Raw genomic sequence first — 25,550 nt, 5'->3', positions numbered from 1 at the left:
GATGTCCTGTATTTTTTCCAATTACGAAAAGTTTACACTTGTGCGTTCCTGCAGCATCTGCACATGCAAAAATTGTTAATCTCGCTTTGAAATCTTCGACACGAGTTGGAGTCTTTTCTGTAAAGGTGTCCAAGGTAATTTACGGTACATATTGCTCTAAAAGACCAGTTTCATCTGTGTTGCAAATTTGTTCTGGAGATAACTTTTAACTAATGAGTTCAATGAATTCATCTGCAAATAGTTCATCATAATTGTTTCACCTGAAATTCTTAATTGCCTTATACTATGGCGATTTTTAAATTTAGTTAACCAACCTGTCGAATATGTTTAGTTTGTAAGTTCATTTCTTAGTCAAATAATTTAGTTTGAGCCATTAGCATTTTATCCGTCAATGGCATGCCTCGCTGTGACACCGTCTGACCCATTCAGTCATCACTTTGCCATAATCTTCACTTTTTGCATAACGAATAATTTTTCTGTTATGCGAGTTTGTTATATTATGTTTGTGGGTGTTGGAATCCACAAAAAATTCAAAAAGTTTCTTTTTCTGTTATCTTATGTCATATACAGTTGGCTTTCAAATGCCATACTCCTCGCATAATTTTGAGACAGGTATACCTTTATCCATTTTTTGCAGCAATTCCATTTTTTGTTTATTGGACTTCGAAGTAGGTTTTCGCTTTTTAGATCCTGTTGCAACTCCAGAATAAGTAACTCTTTTCGACATAATTGAAAGTTGAAACTTTAATTTTTTATAAAATTGCTGTAATAAAAATAGCCTGCAAAAAAAATAATAAGCTGGATCAAACTAGAAGGTTAAGGAACTGCACAAGCTGCTACATGAATTGAAATTCCTTGGAATCGAAATCATTTTAGCCTAATTTAATAGCGTCCGCCATACACTATTGGCTATGTATTATGAGATTGATGATGAAAGACAAGTTGTTCCGCTTAATTTTGTCTTGCCTCTATAGCACACTGAGGCAATTAAGCCATAATTATTAGTTATTTATTATGCTCATGTCTATTTATTACACATGTTTAAGACTTATCGGAGTCCTGAACAAATAATTCCCGCAGATACTTGAGGCTTATCAAGGGCCAGCACTAGATATCTTATCGCCTGGTGCAGTCTCCATGGGTCCTAAAGTCTCCTACCATGCACTTCCCCCCAAGTTCTAAATTTTTGCCACCCCTAAATTTTGGATCCCAGAGCTTTCTTTAAATTCCAGATATCCTTTTATCCCTTAATTTTGTTGCTCGGTGCTTCTCTAAATTCCAACAATCTTTTCTTCCATATATTCTGCCTCCAGGTGCGACCATACAATCTCGGGACCATACAATCTCGGTAACATTTATGTGTTAAACAATTAGCACTACATGTAATCTTTTGACCTATGAGCATCATTAACAAAATCTATTTTTAGCATATGGAAAGACATTTTTGTTAAATTTTTCCTTGTCAACATTTAGCGCATCTGTAATCATCGCCAAGCGTAAATGTCAACATGAAAGGTTTCCATACTCCTTGTTATTCAGTTACTAATATAAAAATATTGTTTAGGCATCGTTGAATGAGTCATTACTCATGTTGTCATGTCTTGATAAACATACGGTTATGAAAGTAAAATATAATAAATAATAATTTGCCAGGTTGGCATCAGAGATATAAAAGTTTTAAAATCAACAATGTTTTTACGTAGAATGTTTCTGTTTGAGATGTATGCCAAGTAGATACACATATACGGAACCAAATTATTGATTACACAAATTTATGCTAAAATGATTGTTTCTTCAATAGCAAGGTATTTTATTTAGTGCCGAAGTGAAATTGAGAATCGGGACTCTACATGTTTTATTATGGGGAAAACAATCAAATGTGCATGTATGAAGCATAAAAAAAATTCGTAAAGAATAAATTTTGTTGGTGGCTTTGAGGTCCAGAGTTTAGATTATTCCGTATATTGGAGACTTTGTACTGTGTTTAATCTGAAGACTACAATTTATATTTTGCCTCTTATGAGGTGCAGAACATGAGTTAACAATTTTACTCAAATGGCTGGGGCCCAAACAATTTAAGAATTACTAATCTGGAATACTGGTATTACTGAAAATGATATGTTGTATATAATTTTATGCATAAAATAAAAAGATCTTTAAAAACTGCTCTGCTTTTATGATTTGTTACATGTGTATTTTTATTGTAATAAATCACACTTATGTTCACCATTTGTATGCACAGTATATTTTAAATAAAATAATTTAAATCATGATATTTTTACTTGTCTAGGCCACAAGTACTTACCTTTGACAGGGAAAGAAGTTTATATTGGAAGTATTGAGCATTTTGGAATGAAAGAAAAATCAAAATTTCCCACAGAGATATTTCCTGAGGTAACATTAATTCGTTAGTTTCTGCTTTTCTGCTTTTTTCATGGGGGAAACACTGAGTCACATGCCAAGAATTTTTTTTTTTCCAAAATTTTGAAATAATTACTGTGATATATATATAATAGGCAGTGTAATGTAGAAAGTGCTGTGATACATCTAAAGGACACCTGCTTAAAAATTTATCTTTCTCATTTTTCTGCAGCGGGGCCCACCAGCGGCCAAGCGGTAAAGTCGCTGAACACTGGAAGTTCGGTCGAAGGTTCGAATCCCGCTAACGGGCTGCCTGCGTGGACGTTTTCGTGGTTTTCCCCATGTGTAATGTGTATACGAGTCACTTTTCCTTAGAAAGTCCTCCACGGACGCATCCCTCCTCTTAGCCAGATAGGCCTAGTGTGCTTTGCCATAATTAAATACACCACACACCACCATTTTTCTGCATTGCTTCAATTTTTTAATTATCATATTTAATGATTGAAAGCAATGCTGATATTTTCAAGATTTATGTTGCATTTACTCCTTCCCATGCCATTTACCTCGACAAAACTTGGGCTCAAGTGTTATGGGTCAATGTTTGGTAAACAAGCCAGACTGATGCTTGAGAACAATCACAATACAAGCCGAAGCATAAATGCCTGTATTATACTCACTTTTGTGCGATACTGGTGGCGTGGAAGTAAACTTTAATCCTTCATAGATATTATAAATATATTTTGTAATAAATAACAGTTTCAAAATTATATTTCATAAATAAATAATACTTCAAGTAAGTAAACTTTAGTAGAAGTAAACTTTAATTCTTCTGCCTTTTGCAGATATTATAAATATATTATTTTTTTAATATATAATTTTAATAAAAATTATATCATTTATAGAGTCAAAAGTCGTTAATTCGGACACCCATAATCGGGAATGATCTATAATCCGGACCACAAAGCTACAAACTTTCTGCTCATGCGTCGTATTGACGCATGCGCGTAAGACCTTTACGGCTGCGAATATGCCTGTGCGCATGCGCAAAATATGTTTACGAATGCACTTTTAATGTATAACGGACGGTATAAGCTAAGCTAAAATGATCTAATTCAGTTATTGTTGCAGATTGCAATGTTCCTTAATCTTCGAATTGGATTCGGCTTATTATTTTTTGCAGACTGTTAGAGCAATTTTATAAAAGTAAGCTTGAACTTTCGATTATGTCAAATAGAATTTCTGATATATATTTACTAATATGTAAAGGATCTACAAAGCGAAAGTATGTTTCAAAGTCTATTAAACAAAAAGTGGAATTGCTGCAAAAAATGGATAAAGGCATATCCTTTGTTTATCTAAACTTTAACGTTTGTTTATCTAAACTTTGTTTATCTTTAACGCCGCGGCGCGCAATGAATTGGAAGTTGATCTGTCAGCACTATCCTTATCTTCAGGGCAGATGTTTTTATTTTATTTGGCTTATAATTCCTTATTAAATGTAGTATTTCATCTCGATGTACTCCATCTTTGATATGATTTAAATCAAATTCCTCGTCAGTATAATTCGCTTCCGATAGCGAAGAAAGTGACAGAGGTTATTGAAAACGAAAAAATTGCTATTGAGAAGTTAGTCGGTATTCTCGACACAGCAATTATAGGACTTGAACAGCGGAACTTTGTAACTGAAGAAGAAATTATGTCTGTTTATAGAATTAAAGAGAATGTATTATCACATAAAAAACGAAGCAACTTAAACAACTTACATTGAAAGAAATGTTTAATAAAGTAAACAAATAAATATTAAGCTTTTTTTTTTTTTTTGTAAATTTTGATACCCTTTAGATCATAATTGTTCTTTATTTCATAATTGTTCTTTATTACGGTTTCATATTTTTAATTTTATAATTTCTGCATGCCATCTGACCAGATTTAAACTGATGATCTATAATCCGGAATCGCCGAAGTCCCGACGAGTCCAGATTAACGACTTTTGACTGTATAATAAAAAATTGTGACTAACTCATGTAGTGTACTGATAGGAACTAACATTGGGTTACAACCATGAAATTACGATGTTAATGCTCACTAGCCCAGCTTTCTTTTCACAAGCCTGAATCGTGATGTTTATGTGTGGCTCTGCTTTCTGTTCTCGAGCCTGTCTCATGATGTTTATGTTTGGGACAAAATCTGAATCATGAGTAGTCAGATTTGTTAAAGCACGTGAAGCGGTTAAATAAATATTCTTTTTTTTTTTTTTTTTTTTTTTTTTTTTGTAGTTAACTTAACGTAGTAAATCAAGATATAAAACCTCCCATTTAACCATATATTATATATTTTATGGTCAGGTATTTTTAAAACTCAGTTATTAATAATAACAAACCACTTCAAATTAATAATTTATGAGAGTTTATCACATGAATCATTTGTTATTAATAATTACCATCAATGAAGGGAAGTGTAACAATTTTCAGTGGGTTCCTTTTGAGATTTGCCATTATGCATGAGTGTGATTTTCCTGCATCAACACCTAACGAAATTGCAAATGTATAATAGTGGTGGTGAACACTCATGTTTGTTTTTGCCTGTTGGCCACAACTGAATAAAATCTACTGTAGGCACTTACATTTTTCAAAACACTCACATGTACTTTACATTCAGCATTCACAAATGTTCTGTGTTCTGCTGTGTCTCAATTTGGTACTACTTTCGTCAGTTGCTAGCATACACATAAATGTTTCCAAATTTTGACAAATTTTACTCTCTTTGTAAGCACAGTGGATGATGATTTAGATTTCAGAGGGCACATTTTGATGATGGTTTTGATATGCTAAAATCGAAAAAAGAAAAAATTCTCAGTTAGAAAGTTTTTTTTTTTTTTTTTTTTTTTTTCCCCTAGAGAGAGAAGGAAAATGAAGAGAAGACTTCTGGCAAATAACCAGAAGATTATCATTGACTATCAAGGTATGATATTGTGAAGAATTGGTTGTGTTAAAAAAACATATTGCTGCAGCTAAAAATAAAAAAGACCTAATTATACTTTATGCTTTTCTGGAGGCCATGGAGGGTGCAATAGAATGATAAAAATGCTTAAGACAAAATATAAGCAGATTGTGATTAAAATTGATATATTTAAATCTTTGTGAATTTTGTCAAAAGAAACAATTCGTTACAAGATAAAACTTTTTTGTTTGTTTATTTTGTTAAAAGCATTAAATTGAATCCAAGGTGTCAAATTGATCTTACTGATTTACAGTCGGAAGCGAATAGAGACATTAAGTTTATAACGGTTTAATGAGACCATGTAATGAAAATTGTTCAGTAAAGGGCATTAAAAGCAAATTAAGTTACCTATCATCTGCTGGATGTGTTCACGTTATGGAGAGCTAAGACTGGCAATGGTAAATAATTTGCTAATAAAAATATTGAAACAAGATATTGAAGAGGTGTTACTTGCTGATTTGGAAACAAACATACAAAGTGGTCAGAAGGCATAAAGTTTATTCAATTTGTGAGAAATGGTGCACATTGCTTAGAAAGAGATCACAGCACGTATGAAGCTATATTTAGCTGTAAAGCTAAAGCATGTTTAAGAACCTACTTGCCAGTTAATAGGAATTGAAGATGAAGAATACCTGGCATTATTAAGAGTCTAAGGCTGATATCCATCCTCAGAAAGTAATCTCAGTCGAGGATAAAGATACTGGTGCAATGAATATGGAAGTTGAACTGGGTGATTTGAATGAAGACTTGGAGGTAGTGACTGTTGCAGATGTAATGAAAAACAGAAATAAGAGTGTTGGGTAATAGAAAAGGAGCAACATAATTCTGAAGTTGAAAAGAGAAAGAATTGATGAATTCTCAGAAATTATTCAAGAAACTTAGCGCTGTGCTAAACTGTCACCAAATAAGCAAGAAGAAAACATGTTAGCACTTTTTAAGTTAAAACCTGCAGTTGTTAATTTAGGAGAAACCGTTTGGATAAAAATACCAGAGGGATGGCATGGGAAAGGCTGATAAGGTGAATTATAGCTGTTACAATTTTTAAACAAAATGAAAATAATTTAAGCTCAAAACATGGCATTTTAAACCAACTTCTAACCAAAGAATTATTCTAGTGTATGCTAGGAAGCTTTTATTTTAGTCAATAAAGTTACAAATATTAAAATAAGTAAGAAAATGTGCTCATAAGAAATTTACGTAGTCAGGGATTTCAATATTGTAATTGCACAAGTAATGGTAGCCCAAATCGCTACAGTGGAAAAATTCAGAAACCCTCCGTAAATTCATATTTCACAGTCGTTAATAATTTCTTTAAAATGTAATAGCAGTGTGTTTATAATGCAATTTATTTGCATTTTTTGTTGCTGTAAGGTGTTCATAATATAATTTATTTGATGTAGTAAATAATGAATGTATCTTACAAATAACAGTAATCATTGCTATAAAACATTTTTTTTTTTTTTCATTGATTGAATTTCACTGCTAAGAAAAATGCTAAAGTATGTAATAAATAACAGTAATCATTGTTGTAAGACATTTTTTAATTTCATGCATGTTTGCATGACATTAAAATTTCATTAGAGTTCGAAATTTCTGTTTTGTATGCTTAATTATTTGCATTGACCAAACCCCATTGATGATTATAAATATTTATTAGTAAATGTGATTATTTTGTGTTATTTATCACATTAAACCAACAACTGGATTATTATTAATAATCACTGGATTTTTTACTTTGACCATAATATATGCAATGAATACAAGTAGGAATATATACTGTAGGGTAATTGAAATGCCAAAGAGATTAAGCTGTTCATCTGCTGAAATTTAGTTTTTTTATATTTTCTAATTTTGATGAGTCACTGTCAGTTGTATTGCTCAATAATGAATTTCTGGTTAAATTGTTGTATCTGAAAGGGAAATCAGCTGTTTCAGCTTTGTAACAATTTCATATGCTAAAACAGGTGAAAATATGCCTAGGCTATATGACTGTAACAAAACTAAAAATTCTTGTACATTACTTCAGGGAATCTAGTGGTTTGGCTCATCGAGGTTGCAGTGGCTGTCTGTCATTGGCCATATCTTAAGTCGTGGCACCACAGATTCAGGCTGTAGCAACGCAATCAGCAAATTACGTAGCGTAATATCCAGAAGAAAGATCATATCAGCGTAAATGTTGCACTTCAGGAAAATGGCAAGAAAAAAAAAAAAAAACTACGAGGAAATGACACTCAACCTAAACAATATACTAAATTAAAATGTGTGTGACATGTCCTCGAATATTATAGTTGCAAAATCTTCGCCTGTTTCATGATATCTGGGATATCAGTTAAGAAAAATTCTTGGAATAAAACCTTAAGGATAAATTATAGATCCTCTTCTGTCTGACCAAAGTATTTTTCTTAAATTCTAACCTGATAAATCACACTGTGTTTCATATGCTGGGAAATACAGTATCTTGAGATGTTGCAATCCATGTGACTGAAATTTGTTGCCAGAGTTCTATCATTTGCAGCTGCTGGTAGTCTCTGTTATTCCAGTGTGTGCAGTATTTGTATACCAGACATGTTCAATTGGGAAAACATCTAGTGAATCCAACAGTCAAGGCAGAATTGTAACCTTTTGTGTGTTGCTGAAGTATTGACATTGATTGCTTCCATGATTGTGCATTACCTTGCTGTAAGGTAATTCTGAAGTCCTTGTGAAGATATGGGAAAAACCACAGTTTTTTTTCATGTCTGTAATGTAACTCTGGCTAGTTAGTTTATTGTATGCTTTCTTGACACAAGCTTAACTCATATCAAATGGCACTCAACGAAGCAGGTCGTTTCGACGCCAAGGCAGTTTGACGCCATATTTTTTTAGTATTTTTATTTATTTATAGAATAAATATGAAATTATATAAGTAAGTAATATGACTGATTTTTATTTATTGAATTAGCAATTGTTTGCATGCATATTTGAAATAAATATATGTGTGTATATGTGTGAAAGTGTTCTAGATTTTTGTTTGTGTCCCAGATTAATGAGAAACTCCCTCGCCAACGTCAAGGCCCCGGGACATGAAGGAGGTTTTTTTTTTTTTTTATTTATTTATTTCAGAAAACAGCATCAAAAATGCAAAATACGCAAATGGTAAAAAAACATATGGTTACAAAGTAGTTATATTGCAGACAAATATAATTACAGGTAAATAAGATTACACATAAATAAGATTACATCGCAGAACTGTTATTATACTAATCCATTGCAAAGTTATGCGTCACACCTTTCAGGTATTCTATTATTTTTCGATTTTCAAAATCTTCAACTATTACTTTAATTCTCATATGAGCTCACAGATACCTATTCCACTTGTGCGGCGGTTCATCTCTACATACAAATTGTTCGTAACGTTGATCAATTGATTTTTGAACACGCCTGAGACCATCTATGAATTCCCATAATGTGGGGTGTGAAACACCAAATGATGATGACACCAAATTTATTTGAATGGTGGTCCAAACGTAATCTAAAAATAAATAAAAATATGAAAAGTATGGCGTCAAACAAAAACAAAAAAAAAGTATGGTGTTGAACTGACCACACGTCGAATGGCTGGCGTTGATCTGACCTTAATTTTCCACATTCCTTCACAAATTCCATTAATTGGAAAATTTTGCCTTCAGCTTGTGTATAATTTTTGTGATTGTTGTAATCATCATCACCGTGAAATATGGCAGCTAGCAATAAATTATTCCAAGCATTTCTAAATGTATCTTCAGACACATCTTTCTATGACCTTCCAATGATCCACGAAGCAGATTTTATGTCAGTGTACTTGAAAATTTCTTGAATGGCCTTGTTACTGTTCTGAAAATTCAACATAGGTTTTAAAAAGACTATCTTACATCTGCATCAGTGTACAACGCACTCTGATACTCATTGGGCAAATGATTTATGTTTAATTTGGAGGAAAGAAAAAGATGGAGACATTAGCTAAAACATTAAGTAAAGTATGAGCCGAACAGTTGTCTATAATTGCTAAAATTTTGCATCATCCGATGAATCAACTAATTTCAAACTTTGCTGAGTATCTGGTATGAAATGATTTTCAAAATCAGTCATTTGTTAATGTTTCTGTCATTCATGCTTTTATATTTAAACGATGATAGAGAAAATTTTACTCTTTTAAAAGTCAAAGTTGTGTTATTCCCAATTGTGTAAAGTTTAAATTTGTGCATTCCTGTAACATTTGCACATACCAGAACGATTAGTCTCGCTTTGGAATCTTTGACACAAGGTTAGGTCTTTTCTGTAGAGGTAGCTCGGGTATTTCAAAATTCATATATTACCAAGCAACACCAGTGTCATGACAGCAGCCAATTCTGGTGATAACTTTCATCCTTAACCCCTTCGAGCCGGGTAGCGAAAACGCGCGCTTATCGCTGAGGCCGGCAGTGTCTTACACGAGCGTCTCTCCAGGGCCGGGGGCTTTTTTGCTATAGGGCCTAAATCCATGAAATTTCCGAAGTATAAATGCATTGTTTAATAATGCTCTATAGAGTATTTAAATGACTTATGCTTTATAAATATTTTTATATATATACTTTAATTACCTTATTTCTTGTTTAAAAGCATATTTTACATATTTTATTTTAATTACTCACCATTTTATGAATTTTAACATTATACATCTGAAAACTAGATATATTACTTAAAATTCTCTTTTCGTATAAAAAATTTGAAAACAGGGATCTACACACAGTCCTATGTTACATTCCTTGTAATAACTCATTTGCCGTTTTGGAGGATTTTTCCGGGAATGTGAACAAACGAAGCATCGTCGTCTCATTTTCTTATCAGTCTCTTCTGAACAAAGTTTTAGAAAATGTCTTTCAGTTAATCTTTCAGAATCAATATCTGAAATATTTTGCATCATTTCTGCTATTTCATGCTCTGTTAAACATTTTCGACGCTTCGAAATTGCAACGGTAAAAACAAAGAATTCACGTCTAACAAGATCTAATTATTTTCTAAAAACTGAACTGCAAACCAAAATACCCAATGCTTTAGAGCAAATAAAACTTCTCTACTTACAGTAAACAACTACCACGTGCGAATAAAAAGTGCGATTTAAAGAGACGTCATAAATCACGCCATTCGGAAACATTTATTTCCCCGTTTGTTTATATAATTAAAAACACGTGTATGTGAGTATTCTCTCATTTCGAGTAGAAGGTCTAATTTACATGTATCTGAAACCATATGGACATACAGTGACATCTTGTGGCAGAAATTATAGTTTGAAAAACGTTCCAAAGTACTGGCACAAATACGTGACAGTCGGTAGAGAACGGAACAATCCTCTGGCACGCCTGCGTGTCGGCCGGTAGGTAAGTGTGTTCGTTGCTGGCACGTATACGTGACAGTCGGCGCGAAGGGGTTAATGAGTTTGGTGAATACACATGGATCAGCTGAAGTTTTATTGCCTGAAATTTTGAACTGCCTCATGCTATGGTGATTTTTAAATTTGGTTAACTGACCTGTTGAATATACGAATTAAGCCTTTAACTTCATCCTCATTAAATATTTTGCCTAGAGCCATTAGCATTGGACTTTCAATGGTGCAGCATCGCTATCTCATCTATTCAATCACTACTTTGTCATAATTATCATTTTTAGAATTATGAATAGTTTTTTTGTTATTCATTGTTGTTCTAGTGACTCTTCAGTGCCATATTCCTAACATAATTTTGATTTCAAAAAGTTCAAACTTTTAATTTGTAATACTAAAGTTCTAACTTTAATTTTAATAGTGCAGTGCCATTTATACCAGCTCCAAAAAATAATAAGCTGTATCAAATTTAAAAGTTAAGAAAGAGCATAATTTGCAATGTTAACTGAACTTAAATTCCTCAGAATCAAATTCCTTCTCCTGTTGCTATGCCAGTGAACAGAAACTAGGATGAGCGACATCCTGCTCCCAAAAAATATGTCTTGGAAATTCAGTTATTGTTTATGTTAAAAAATAAATTATATTGTTCAAAAAAATGCTAATCCCCCTACAACCATTCAAGGGCAAAAAGTGTAGTCATAGCAACTTAGACTAGAATAAGCGACATCCTGCTCCCAAAAAATATGTCTTGGACATTCATTTATTGTTTATGTTAAAAAATAAATTACATTGTTAAAAAAATGCTAATCCCCCCACAACCATTCAAGGGCAAGTGTAGTCATAGCCACTTAGCCAGCAGGTGTTTGAATGTTATGAGTAGGAATCTCAGTTAGTCAATGAGAAAAATCACTGTTATGGAACAGCTTCTTTTTTTTTAGTATTATACTCTCCATTCCAATACTTTGTAAGAAAAAAAAATCTTAAAAAATTGCTGAAGGCTGTTCTGAAGTCCAGATATTAGATCATTTCGAATATGAAAAATCCAGATTTTGGACTTTTTATTATAAATGCTGTATTAAAGTAAATCAGTTGAGCACTTTTTGTAAAAAGCATGAACAATATCATTTCTAGTATTGGAATTAAAATTTTGGACCTTAAATCAAATTTAAAAAATACTCATGTATAGAAATTTATTCCCATTTCATTAAAAATTTATCTCATATACAAGTTTGAAATGTTTAAATTGCATTTATTTAATATAATTCTTAGACTTCTGGTTTGGTTACATTATTAAAAAATTTGACAGAGTTCTGCTATAAATTAAGTTAGAAAAAGTGTGTTGAAATATTACATGGCCTACATAATGATAAGAAAACACTGTTACGAGGTTTTGGATATGATAGTTTTATAAAAATTAATAGACAGCAATTCATTGGTACTACTTTCCACATCTTAACTCTAAAACCTATTAAACACTTAATTCTAAAATATGCTGTATGCACATTATCTTTTTTTTTTTTTTTTTTTTTTTTTTTTTTTTTTTTTTTTTTTTTTGTTTCATTTTCTGTTTTTAGAGTAAAGGATTCACGAGAACACGCTGGAGTATTGGTCATACAATCTTTGATCTAGTCAAGATACATCTTTTTCATGACGCATCAAATTTCATAGCCATGGATGATGTAAGTTTTGTTTAAATGATTTTGCTGAAACTTTTGCAAAAATTATACTTTTATGTTTAATCAGATTTGCATGAAAACAAGGGAGAGTCTGAAAGATACTGCCATATAATGTAACTGGAAATTTAAAGGGAAGTTGAGTAATATGTTTCATGTGCCTTGCGAGTTGTTATTGGATTCGAAAATCTGTTTAATACATTTAGTTTTGACATTATTAATGTGCTTTTCTCTCTTTTTTTCATTCATGATTTTGATATCATGTTTGAATGCTTATGGGGGATGGTGAAGACCAGTTTTTATTCAGCAAGATGTAGCTGCAGATGTAAAAAATGTAGAAGTCCAAAAAAGCAATGTCAGGGCTGTACAGTGGGTGTTGCAAAAGATACCATTCAAGTCTGTACAGAGTCCAGCTGGTGAATGCAGACACGTGTGGTCTTTCATTATTTTGATGGAGTATATTACCTTCTTGCGCCAGAACTCAGTTTGGCATTTTTCCTTGATAGTAGCATCAGCATGGACTAGTATCTTGCTGTACACCTTACTGTCAGGGGTTTTACCTTTTTCCAGATACTATTTGTGTATAATACCACGGTTATCCCACCAGATACAAAGCATGATCTTTTTATTAGTCAAAATTATACTTTGCAATGCTGCCGACAGGTTCACTGCATGCAGATCAAGCCCCTTTTTGGTTTTTGTTGTTGAAGTGAATTTGCTTTTCATCAGAAGTGTTGATGCGGTCCAGAATTTTATCCTTGCATTGATATTCAAATGGATTAGTGCAGGCCTGAACATGTCTGTCTGTATCTGCTTCGTCTCATGCGGCACCCAGTAATTGAACTTGTATGTCAAGTTTATGCGATGCATTGCATGAATTGTGGACATGGCGCTAACATCTAATTCCTTAGCAAGCTCTCGAGTGGTTGCATACTGATCTTTTTCTGCAAGTTCTGGCAGGCAGAACGTTCTGGGCGTCCTACTGATGTTCGCCCAGAACGTTCTTCTTCTTCACTGTCATAGTCCTTGTTTTTGAACTTTCGATACTAAATCATCACAGAGTTATATGGTACAATGTTAGTACCAAAAGCTGTTCACATGATTTGGCGAAATTTTGTAGCTGACTTTTTGCAATAGAACTGGGAATAAATGATGTTTCTAATGTGGTAGCCTGATAGTTCTATTTGTGACCCCATTCTACTTAACAATATTTTTTTACAAATTTTACAACACGGTGTACTAAAGCAAGTTCCTTTCTTTCAAATATCAAAAATCATTTGACAAAATGCGTTTAAACAGGTGAACGTGATCTGTTTAGTGGACGCTATTTGCAGTGGTGGGAAACTTTGATTAAAACCCGATATTTGCAAAAATCTGTTGAACTGCATCATTTTTCTGAATACTGGAGTTTCTTAACTGCCCTCATTAGAGGAATTCATTTGAATTGTTGGCTTCAGTTCAACCATTATTATACACAATGGAAACTATATTTTCATGTCGTCCCAGTCTACAGGAAACCAAGTCTTGTCTATTTTTTGTCTGTTGCTTGTCTATTTATTTAAATTGCATGCTGTATGGTTTACGTGCTTATGTTTTCATGCAGAAAGTAAAATATCACTACTGTCAATATTATTATTTAAAATACCTGTTAAAGCATAGTTTAAAATGTTAGCAAACTTTTATTACTCTCATCAAAGCTTAGTATTCTTTTTGAAGACATTTTCAAGGGTATCTAATATTCAAGAAATATATCTTCACATTCCAATGTAGACAGGAAAATTGATAAGTGTTTTGTTGCATGTAGCCCAAAGAATATAACTAGCTCATGTCTGTCACATGTTGTGTTTACTTTTGGCCCTATTGACGTACCACATCTCTCATATGCCATAGTTAAGGCAAGGTGTTAAATTTTACAGCTAACAAATGCAGAAAGCCTGGAGTTAAATTTTCAAAGTTTATAGTTGACAAAAGAACTGAATGTAATCATACAGAGATGTGTACTGTCCTGGATATGTGCATAACATATTGTTTGTTCTGCATTGCTACTTTTACCTGAGTGGATTCTCTTTGCTGAAGTGATAATATAAATAGAATACAAAGTCTATAATCTGGACTTGTCGGGACTTCGGTAATTCCGGATTAGGGCTTTTTTTTGGATTAAAGATCATCAATTTAAATCTGGTAAGATAGCATGAAGAAATTATACAATTAAAAATATGAAATCGTAATTTATGAAATAAAGAGCAATTATGATCTAAAGGGTATCAAAATTTACAAAAAAAAAATAATAATAATAATAATAATATTTATTTGTTTACTTTATTAAACATTTCTTTCATATTAAGTTGCTTTTTTTTTTTTTTTTTTTTTTTTTTTTTGCTAATACTTTCTATAAACTATATATTCTTTCTATAAACAGACATAATTTCTTGTTCAGTTACAAAGTTCCACTGTTCAAGTCCTGTAAATGCTGTGTCGAGAATACCAACTGACTTGTCAATTGAAATTTTTTCGTTTTCAATAACCTCTCTGTCACTTTCTTCGCTATACGGTATTTTCTGGATCTAGAACCATACTACAGATTTCGCTGTCCATTTATTGATGATGGGGGCATTGTCATTGCAATGAAAAACTTCTGCTATATCATCTTCATTTATTACCACATCTCCACATTTCTTTACAAAATTTAATAACTGGAAAATTTCGCCTTTAGTTTGCGATGTCCGAAAACCTTCAAATTTGCGGCTATCATCTTCATCGTCCTCACCATGAAATATGGTAGCTGGCCATAAATTATGCCATGCATTTTTTAACGTATCTGGAGACACATCCTCCCAACACGCATGTGCAAACGTGCGTTAATGCGTATGTGTAAACACATTACACGCATGCGTAAAGCATACAAAAAGAAAAGTTTGTGGCTTTGAGTTTGAGATCATTCCAGATAGTGGATGTCTGTATTACAGACTTTGTACTGTATTATGCTTGAAGCAGAATGAAATATGTACTGAAGGTCTGAATTTTCCTGTACCCCCCCCCAAATTCTGCTATGCTGCATCAAAGTGGCGGGGTGTGTCATTGGGCAGAATGAGCGAAGTATGTTGGGAGCATAACTCCTGATAGGGCCACCTTAGACATGAAGGCCATTTCAATATGCCCAGCTAAAGCATAGCAGGTGAAGATCCTTCAGGGGATTACTGTCTTAGTGATCGGGTATCACAATCCTAGGCCTTTTTCATCCTTTCTATCCTTTTTCCATCTCCTCTCAAATGCTAACTTTTCTCTTTTTCTTCTGCTTTGTGGTATTCCTCTTCCAAGGTTGAGGTTTGTTATGAGAAACTAGAACTGTTCTTGTCTCTAGTTTTCGAATGGTGAGAAAACTGCGTGCGTGGAGATCCATGTCACTGGAAAGGAGGGTCCTGGTAGTTGAAGGACGAGGTACTGTCCCCAACACACTGCTTTGGCTTCTGCTTCTTCTAAATGGGAGGCACTTTATCGTACTCATGGGTATCAATCGGCTGGCCACTGGTCCTTTTGTCAGTGGCTTGGGGACAAGCTCTCGGGAGTACCTGCTTTTAGGAAAGCTGACTGTGGGGCTTCAGTTTGCATATAAACCTGGTTATCCTTGGTGCAGGAATCTGAGTCCCCTTGTTGGACTCTGTGGTGGGTGGGGATGCCAGGTTCGAATTTTTATTTCCTTCAAATATGGCTTTGCAAAATTTTATTACACTTCATGAAACTGCCAAGTAATCATCTAGTAAAAGACCTCAAACTACAGAAAGTACAGAAAACACCTAAATTGTTCCCCTATTTTTGGTTATGACAAGATCTGCTGAATTGCATAAAATGTCACATTTCCTTGTTCAAAAATATATAAAAGCCTGTGCAATGTTTGTATGTAGAATATTTCGAGCCACTCCTTCAGCTGAGACATGAGTAGTTGTCTCTTCACTATTACTTCAAAAACTGTTTCACATCCTGATAATTCAGCCAACTACTTAGTGCTTGATAGCCAGTTTTATTTGCTCTACCAAGTGCATCTTTCTTGTATTCCTGCTTTGGGATTATGCATTCAACAGTGGATGCAAGAACATGGCTTCTAAGAGGTGAAAGTTCAAGCAGTAAAATATTTGGAAATCCTCCTTGGAAAGATGCTTACATTGAGCTTCTCAACACATTTTCCAACTTAGCTAAAGATAACACCAATGATGATGTGTACAAGCAGATTTTCTATGAACATAGACAGGCTTTCAATGACTATGTTGCAGTGTATACAGATGGATCTAAGTCCCAGGATCACGTCGGCTCTGCCTTCGTGTGCGGGAATACTGTTGAGGGAAGAAAACTTTATCTCGCTTATACCATCTTCACTGCAGAGATTGTTGCTTTGCTATTAACTCTATCTTCCATAGGTAAACAACATATGAAAAATTTCATTAGTTACACACACTCGCTTAGTGTGCTAAAAGCTCTTGAATCCTATGTGGATAACACAAATCTGTTACTCGTAGAAGTTCTGAAGTTCAGTGTTAGCTTAAAAGCCAAAGGTTACCAGATCCTTTATTGCTGGGTACTAAGCCTTGGCTTGGTACCCAACAATAAAGGATCCTACAATAAAGGGTACAATAAAGGATCAATAAAGGATTGACAATGACCTTGTCATGCTTCCATTTTATCCTTCTGTTAGCTATAAAATTGCACGGATTCTCCAGAAATTCAATTTTCAAGTCGGTTTCTCGCCTATTAATAAAATTCACCCTTCGATTCTAAAAGATTGCGTTTCTGTCTTGAATTCTTGGGGAATTTATATTATATCGTGTCAGTGTGGTTTAAGATATATTGGCCAAACAAAAAGAGCGTTAAAGTTTCATATCAGGGAACATGAATCATGAATCTTATGTCAGAAAAGGCGAAATTAACAAGTCTTCAATAGCGTATCATAGTTGGACTTTTAACCATAATTTTGATTTTGGATCTGCAAAAATCATCCAAAAGGCTTCTTCCATAGGTGAATTGGATTTTCTTGAGGCTTTTCACATTCACAAAGATTTAGCAGGTTTAGTTAATGTTTTGAAGTCCAATCCAGTCCTTCCTAATGCCTTTAAAATTCTACTATCTTAATTCAGTTATTTTTGCCGAAAGATGGCATTACCTCCTCACGTTTGGTACTACCAGAGGGTATAAAAATCTGTTCAGTGGTTGCTTTCCATTATTCGAAGTTCAGATTTTGAGCGTGAAGGTGCATTTGCCCCTCGCTCCCTATTTTTAACTTCGCCATTTTTCTTGTCCTTTGTGTTACATGTTTAAATCAGATAGCCAGGCTCAGTAAAAGTAGCCGGCCAGTGCAACTCTGATTAAAAATTCGGTTACAACCACGTGCAGTGCTGATAAGGACCACGTGTTTCTAAGACTCCTTTCCCTGTATTTTTCTTCTTTCTTGTTATTTCTTTTTCCTGATGAGGAGGGACCTTTAGCTGCCCTTGAAATCGATTGAGTGTTTCAAAATACTTACGCTAAATACAAGGTTGTTTTTACGATTTTGATTGTCATATTAGCGTGTTTCTCTTCTATTCTAGTCTAATAAAGGATCCATTAGTGTTGTGGGAAACGAACTGGTGGATGTCACTGCAAAATATGCCTGTTCAGCTAACCCGTTCCCTATTCAGATAACAACACTTTGATTGGGAGGAAAATTTTGATGAAATGGCAAAATCTTTTGGATGCACAGTTAACCAATAAATTATGAAATACAAAACATAAAATAGAACATTGGAAATGAACCCTATACCGAAAGGAGGAGGTCCTTCTGACCCGATTAAGAATTGGTTTCACAAGGCTAATACACAGATACCTATTGATGGGTGAAATTGAACCAGTTTGTGCTAAATACAACACTGTTTTAACCATTAAACACATTTTAATTGATTGTCTAAATTTTAATTGCTTTTGAAATTTTTATTTTAATACTTGGGAGATTTCAGCAAAAGATTAAGTTGGTAAAGAACCACATTCTAACATTTTTAACTTTTTAAAAGCTACAAAGCTTTACCATGTTAATTGGATGCCCTGAATCCAATTTGAGTTTCAGAATCTTTGAGTTCAGATCTAACTGGGATCTAGTTATATTCATATTCATCAGAATTTATCCTTTGACTATAGAGTTTACTATCTGTATTTCATGGTTTTCAAAAATTAGTAAAAAAGAAAATTGTGTGTTTGATCTTATAGCTTGCTATTTTATACCTATATGTAACATTGTCTTAAATTTCCAATCATGACTCGTGAGTATGCACTGAATGGTGCATGTGTTCTTGTCTTTATTAGTTTAAGTTTTGAAAATACATAATCTTTTGTTTGGCGCAATATTAATCATGGTAATCATGGTGATATCAATATACCACCATGAGTTTTGTGCCGAAAAGTTCCAACCAACCAACCTAAATTTTCTGTGCTTTTCAAATTTCTACCATTTTCCTAGAGAAAAATACAAATATCCTTCGGATATTCTTACCTAACATTTTGTTAATTATTTAACTTAACATTTTGTTAAGTACTTACTACTTTACCTTATTGATCCAACTTTTTTTCACATTGCTTGTCTATTTTCATTCATTACATTTTTCTTCGCAGACTGATGGCGGCTAAGTGAAATATCCCATTCTACCATCTAGATTCTTCTTATCACACATTTGTTGTTCCAGACATTCTTTTATCTGATGCAGAGTAAAAGCGCGCTGTCACTCTCTTTCTATTCGATACAAGCAAATTTCTACCAGCATACTATGTTGACAAAAAAAAAAAAAAAAAAAAAATTGGATTTTACCAACTGTATCATCTTATCATGAAACATTTCTTGTTTTTCCTTATTTGATTAACCCTAAAGGTAGGAAATGCATATATGGAAGATAAAGTATATGCGAATTAAAATTACGATTTAAATTAGCAATAGCCAGTTAATTCCTTATATTTAATTTGGTCATTTCCCTCTCTGTTCTAAAAATATTGTTAACTGTTCCTGGACTGTGTTCTGTCTAGATCAGTCCATATAATATGACTTACATAACATTGAAGATGTAACTAATTCAGAACTTGAACTCAAAATTTTGAGAATAAATCTTTCTCTTAGTGAACTTTCATATTGAATAGCTATGCTCTTTTGCTCTTTGCTCTTGCTAAGACGCTGCCTTGCTGCTCTATTCCTACTACAGTATCAGAAAGGTAAATATTTTTTAATAGGCATGACTAGAGTGCCAGGTGAATTGTGGCTGTAAATGTCAATTGAAATAAAGATGAATATTTATTTGCCTCAACTGCCAAGTTTGTTTTTCAATATTGATCAGCATTCTTTGCTATCAATATTGCTAAGTTTGCTGTATTGCATATAGTTACTGAAAACTTAGTGTATTAAAATTATTTTTTTGCTAGTGAACAGGATTTTCATTACTGCATATAATGTCTGAAAGAGATTATAACATGCATTAAAAAATTTCTACTCTTTAAGTACCTTGAAAGGTGTTGCAGCAAAATAGTTTTTGAAGCAGTGGTTGGCAAATTAACTTTTAAATTTTATGAAACTAATAATGTATGTTTATATTAGATTTCTGGTGCAATGCTTAAAGTTTCAGTAAATTTAGATATGTTTTTATAACTGAAAACTGGCATCTATTAATGTATTTATTTTGTGGCTGTTTTTACTTTTATATCGTCCAAGGATTATATTAGAGGCAGTTTTATCTTTGCTGATTTCTGAAATTTATTTTTAGTATTTATTATTAATATGAAAATATATATTTGTTTAAATGAAGCTTTAAAAAAATTGTTGTGGATGTTTAGGTCTGCTTTTTGCAGTTTATAAATTAACAATTTTACAGAAAAAAACAAAAACTGTGTTTGAATTTGCTTTTGCTAAAGTGACTGGTCATTTGACGTGGTTTTTTTTTTTTTATTATTATTATTGTTAAACATTTTGCTTAATATGTTGAAAGCGTAATGCTTCATTGTCATTTAAGCTTTTTAAAATATGAATCATTAGATTCATATTTTAAAAACTGTTTGTTTGTTGATATTACTGTTGTTTACTTCTATTTGATATTGCTATTATTTTGTTTTCAGTTGGTATTACTATTATTTTATATTCACCAATGTACTTCATTTTAAACTTATCCGATATATGATTGGACCAATATTTTTATATTTCATTTTCTGTCAAGATACAGTAAAACTAGGCAAAATGCATTAGGTTATTTATTACAAAAGTAAGCATATTTTTTCATTTTACTAATTTTTCTAGATATCTTATAGTATGTATATTTTAGTTCCCCCCCCCCAAAATGCTTTGTAATATACTGAACTCTCCTGTGATGACCACCTTTTGTAGACAGCTAACTTCATGAGAACATTAACAAACACTGGTATTAAACATTACCTCTGAGGTGACCAAAATCATCTGAAACCTTGAGTGGTTTTTGAAAAGCATTCACTGTTTGTATAAAGGCATTTGAGGATCAATCATTATTATTGAAAATGCGTGATAAAGAGTTAAAATCAACAAAAATGCAAAAATTATTTTTCATCATAAAAAGTTAAATGAACTCATCTGTATTTTCACATATCATCAGATGATAATTCATGTTAAGAAATCACTATGGGCTGTTTGTCTTGCTTCATTGTCTTGCAGTCCTTGTGTGAAGAATTGTTGTTAAAAAGGTTAATCAGTTGCAAAGATGAGGTTAACCACTTGTTGAAGGTTAAAATAATCATAAGACAAAGCAGAGTATTCATGGACTGATGTCTCCACAAAGTGCTGAACAAGCCATACAGTATTATTTCCAGGATTCAGAGAAGCCTTCTAGGTTTAGGAACAGTTCGATGCTAGCCACTAAGAGGTGCTTGCTAAAAGTTCGTAACCTGCATGATGTGGCTTGCATTAACTTTATAATTTCATGCAATGATATCTGGCAGGTAATAATTTTCAGAGCTTAAGCCACCTCAGTAGAAAGAAATTCATTATTGTCTGTTTGCTAGTCTCCGGCTCAATCTGAACTTTTCTTTCTTTAGTGAATATATTCATTGTAACATCAAGTGAAGGGATCAGTTTGGTTGTGTGAGGGATGCAACAGGCAAGCATTATTTTGAATGGGTGTGTTATTTTGACACTCAGTTGTGTCTCCGCCTTTGTATCTTTCATGCATATTTTTTAATTTTATTAATTGTAGGTGACTTTTAACCAATTTGCTCAAGGAATGAATAGAATTTTTGTGTTTGAAGTTGAAGGAAGTCTATGATTTGTTTCATGTAGGATATCTAATGGTATAATTTTAACATCTTGTAGAATTCCAAAAGTGTGTACTTTTTCTTCATTGGTTAGATGAAAATAAATCCCAATGTGACATGCAGTTCACCTTCTTTCATGTTTCTGATATTAATATAAGTTACTTTTCTTCATTCTCAGTGAAAAATGGGTTAATCTTGTAGCTACTATTGTAAAAATCATTGCATTATGCAATTATTTCTAAGTAAAGTACAGTGCTCATTTAAACCCTTTCAAATGTCAAATATGAATTTGGTGAAATGTTTTGATTAGTTGCTGTTTTAGAAATAAAATATGCATTTTGATTGCCTTCTTTTATTAGAGAAGAAAATTCTAAATCTGAAGGCTATGGCAGGTGAAGCATGCAGAACTCAGACTTGTTAATAGAACATATTGTGTCAGTTGATAATTTTATAACATCATACATTGAGTAAAATAACTGATAAGTATAAAACAGCTTGTTAAGAAATATGAATACTATTTGAAGAAAAATTTTAGATAATTTAAAAAGCTGAAAGCATATTTATTTATTTATTTTTTTAATTTTTATTTATTTATCAGACACATAGCAGTGTAGAAGTACAGGAGTCCTTCTTCAACACAGCATCCTGTAACACGGTTTCGCTGTAACACGATTCATAAATTGCAAGAACCCTATAACAATATACAACAGGGATAAGATTAGATTATCTTTAAAGAAATTATGTTTTAGCTCTCATTTCATCAATAGATGTTGCCGGTAACTTAACTCATGTTCAATCTTTCTTATCTTATCTTGTTCATTTGCACTTTTGCAAATGAGGATGATGGTTCGGTAAAACCATCGAAACTAGTCCTGTGAAAATTTGAAAACATAATGCTGATTTTTGTTGTTTGACTTCTAAATTAATGTCTACCCCTATATCGAGAAATTTAAAATGACCGGGTAAGAACTAGTAAGCAAAGTAAAATTACAGATTTTGTAAAGAGAGAAGAGAATGGCAGAACTTTAAATGAAGGAAGAAATAATGAAAGTGAAAGCGATCTCATTCCACTGAAAAAACATTCTCTGTTGATTATACTGAGTAATGACAAAGAAGAAATTTATTACACTAAAGTTGTATTAAATTAAAATATGTAATATTCTTTGTTGTGTGTTAGCCCCTTTTTATATTGGCTCTGGGTCTCGTACAACATGATTTCACACAACACGGCATTTTCTAGGAACCTATCTACTGTGTTATACGAGGGTTACTTGTATTGGCATTATATTAGCAACATTATGGTAATGATAATCTTAAATTGAAGCATTTTAGTTACTCATAATAAAGAAACAATTCTAAAACAATTGAATTTCGGCCATAAAGACCAAACATTGTTCAGATCATTGTTTTTACAAGTATTTCATAAAAGCATTATCAGTATGATTGTCAATCCATACATTTTACAAGCATTTTAAATCTTGCAGTTATAAACATTTCAATCATTTACCAAACCACAAGGTTTAAAATTTCAAAGACAAAATTGCACTTAAATTATGTGTTAAAGCATCTAATATGTGTAATCTATCCAAGGAAATTAACATGCGAATTGCAATGAAAATGGTATAAAAATTGCGTCTTTTTTGAGAAAGTGGCATGTGTAAAGTATATACTATGTTTATAAATATGTAAATTTTAAATACAGTATCTATATGTTTATATTTGTTAAATTAATATTACATCTATCTAAATATTATAGTATCAAAATAAATGAAAATTATTTGTTTTATGAAATTTCAATTGTCTGTTTTTCTGCTCTAAAAAGTTAAATTTAATGTTTAACCATATTTTTCTGTAAACGCAAATAATCAGTTTTAAGTAAATTTTGCTGAATAAATTTCACTAAAATTAAAACATTTTCAGCTGAAGTAGAGATTACATGCAAAGCTTCTGAGAGATTTGATTGCTGACATTGAAGTAATATTGGGAGTTGTTCTAGGTGTTGGGAGGGTGTGTTCTATTGTAGTATTATAGTCATTCGTACAGAAATGTCCTGTCATATATTTTAGAGATGCCTTGGTCCAGAATTTATATTCATGCTATATTGCATGTTTTCATGAAACTTGGGTGAGGGAAATGCTTTTCTCCATGTAAAGGATTCTGATGCATTTAAAGAGTGTCTAACTATAAGCTTAGCAGGGCATTTTCAGGTATAACTGAATCAAGGAAATAAAAGAAAGCGGGGAAGCAATTCTGTATCTTCCATTCTACTCGGCCAGTTGCTGAAATTCAGCTTGCATTTTTTACGTCTTGAAAGCATAACATAAGATATATATTTGATAACATAAGATATATTTATATGCAGTGTTATTCTAATATACTTATTCTGACATAAAATTGGAATTTTTCTGAAAAAGCATGGCAATTTTTTTCCATATTTCAATTCTAAGACTGAACTAATGTATTCAAATATCGAATTTTATAAATTGTGATCAGAAATTTAAGGAAAAATTTGAGAATTAAGTTTTGCTCGCTTTTTTTACATTGTGCCCAAGAGTAATTCACTTGGAGAACTTCCTAGTTTTTGGCAACATATTTCACTTTTCTTTTCATTCTTAATCTGCCGAAGTCTCAGTTCTTCTTTCGTAGAAATATTTTTGCCATATATTACATTTTTTAATCACTGTTGGAATTTTTTCCCTTTTCAAATTTTACTGAATTGCTTTAGATATATTACTGAATTATATTCCTTTAAATAATTATGTAAAAAATTTAATTTTATACATTTGAATTGTGTACTTTTAAGTATTTATTAATATAAATTTTTTCAGTGTTTTTTATTTATTTTAACTGCATTTCCTTTTAAAGAGTGCTTTGTGAACCAGTGTACACCATGATGCATTTAAAAAATAGATGTCTTAAAAAAAGGAAATATAGTAAGCACAATTCGTACGTCTTTCAGTGAGCCATTCTGGAAGAATATATAAATGAAAAAGATGATAATAGAATTTTAATTTAGGAGGAGATACATATATTGTTTATGCAGTTTTTCATTGCCTTGGCTTTAAACAATTTTGTTATTGTGACTTTTTTTATATATTATTACATTTTTATCATCTTACTTTTAAGTTTGTTAAAATGTTATGCGTATTTCAGAATAAGTTTAAATATTTCATTTTTTTTAAATCATAAGAATTAAATAGTGTAATATAAAAAAAATGAGTTCGCAAAAAATTATTTTTGAGTTTTTAATACTTTGCCAATTTTTTGACACATTCTACAAATATGTCTGCTGTCATTCACTTTTTTGGGCTGCATATTGTCAATAGTTGTGAAACATCTTGGTTTTTGTAACATTCTTAAGAGTAGTCTTCTATATTTTCCTTATTTGCTCAATATAAAATAGTGAAGGGATTTTCACCGTGATACTGAAGGTCTTCAGAGGTGAGGTATTTTAAAAACTGGAGAAGAAAGAAATGACTAGTTTCATCAACATTTAAATGTTTTTAGATGGTATAAATGTTTTTTACTTGATTGTTGAACTTTGGATAAATTCTTAATCATTTGGCTGAGACATCTTTGGGTTTTCAATTTACGATATAACATTCTGTGACATATGTAAATTTATACAGCCCTTCAGTAAAAAAATAATCATCTTTTGCATTCATCCACAAAGTTGTATCTTGGCCCTTTTCAGTTTACATAGGCCCATTTGCTTAACTACTTGATGTGCTACACTGCCTGAAAAATTTTAATAAAATACGGTTTGAACATTCAGATATTTTGCTTTGAACATGCAACTTCTCTGAAATGGATTTTCTGCAGTTGTTCATTCTTCTAATTTCCTTCTTTCAGAAATATTTGTTTTC

At 32.3% G+C, this 25,550-nt stretch overlaps 1 protein-coding gene across 17 annotated transcripts in view; it reads left to right on the top strand.

Moving 5' to 3' along the window:
• The window catches only part of LOC146995590 (inositol polyphosphate-5-phosphatase A-like), a 214,360-nt gene that overhangs the window by 168,620 nt on the left and 20,190 nt on the right, over positions 1–25,550 (top strand). For 13 of the 17 annotated variants that reach the window (XR_015043161.1, XM_085824465.1, XM_085824470.1 and 10 more), the window contains 2 exons: positions 2,291–2,394; positions 12,313–12,417. Coding sequence is in view for 14 of the 17 variants with exons in the window: in XM_085824465.1 (XP_085680591.1) it covers positions 2,291–2,394; positions 12,313–12,417 (209 nt within the window). In the remaining 3 variants the exon portion in view is untranslated. Of the gene's footprint in view, positions 1–2,290; positions 2,395–12,312; positions 12,418–20,523; positions 20,667–25,550 lie in introns of all 17 variants that reach the window. The other 4 variants (XR_015043160.1, XR_015043159.1, XM_085824475.1 and 1 more) reach the window with 2 other exon arrangements.

The sequence above is a fragment of the Stegodyphus dumicola genome, chromosome 9 (genome assembly GCF_044657685.1).
Source record: "Stegodyphus dumicola isolate Sdum_Otavi_A_Nest chromosome 9, ASM4465768v1".
NCBI lineage: Eukaryota > Metazoa > Arthropoda > Arachnida > Araneae > Eresidae > Stegodyphus > Stegodyphus dumicola.
The sequence above is the reverse complement of the archived record's forward strand: the minus strand, read 5'-3'. Positions and strand labels throughout refer to the sequence as shown.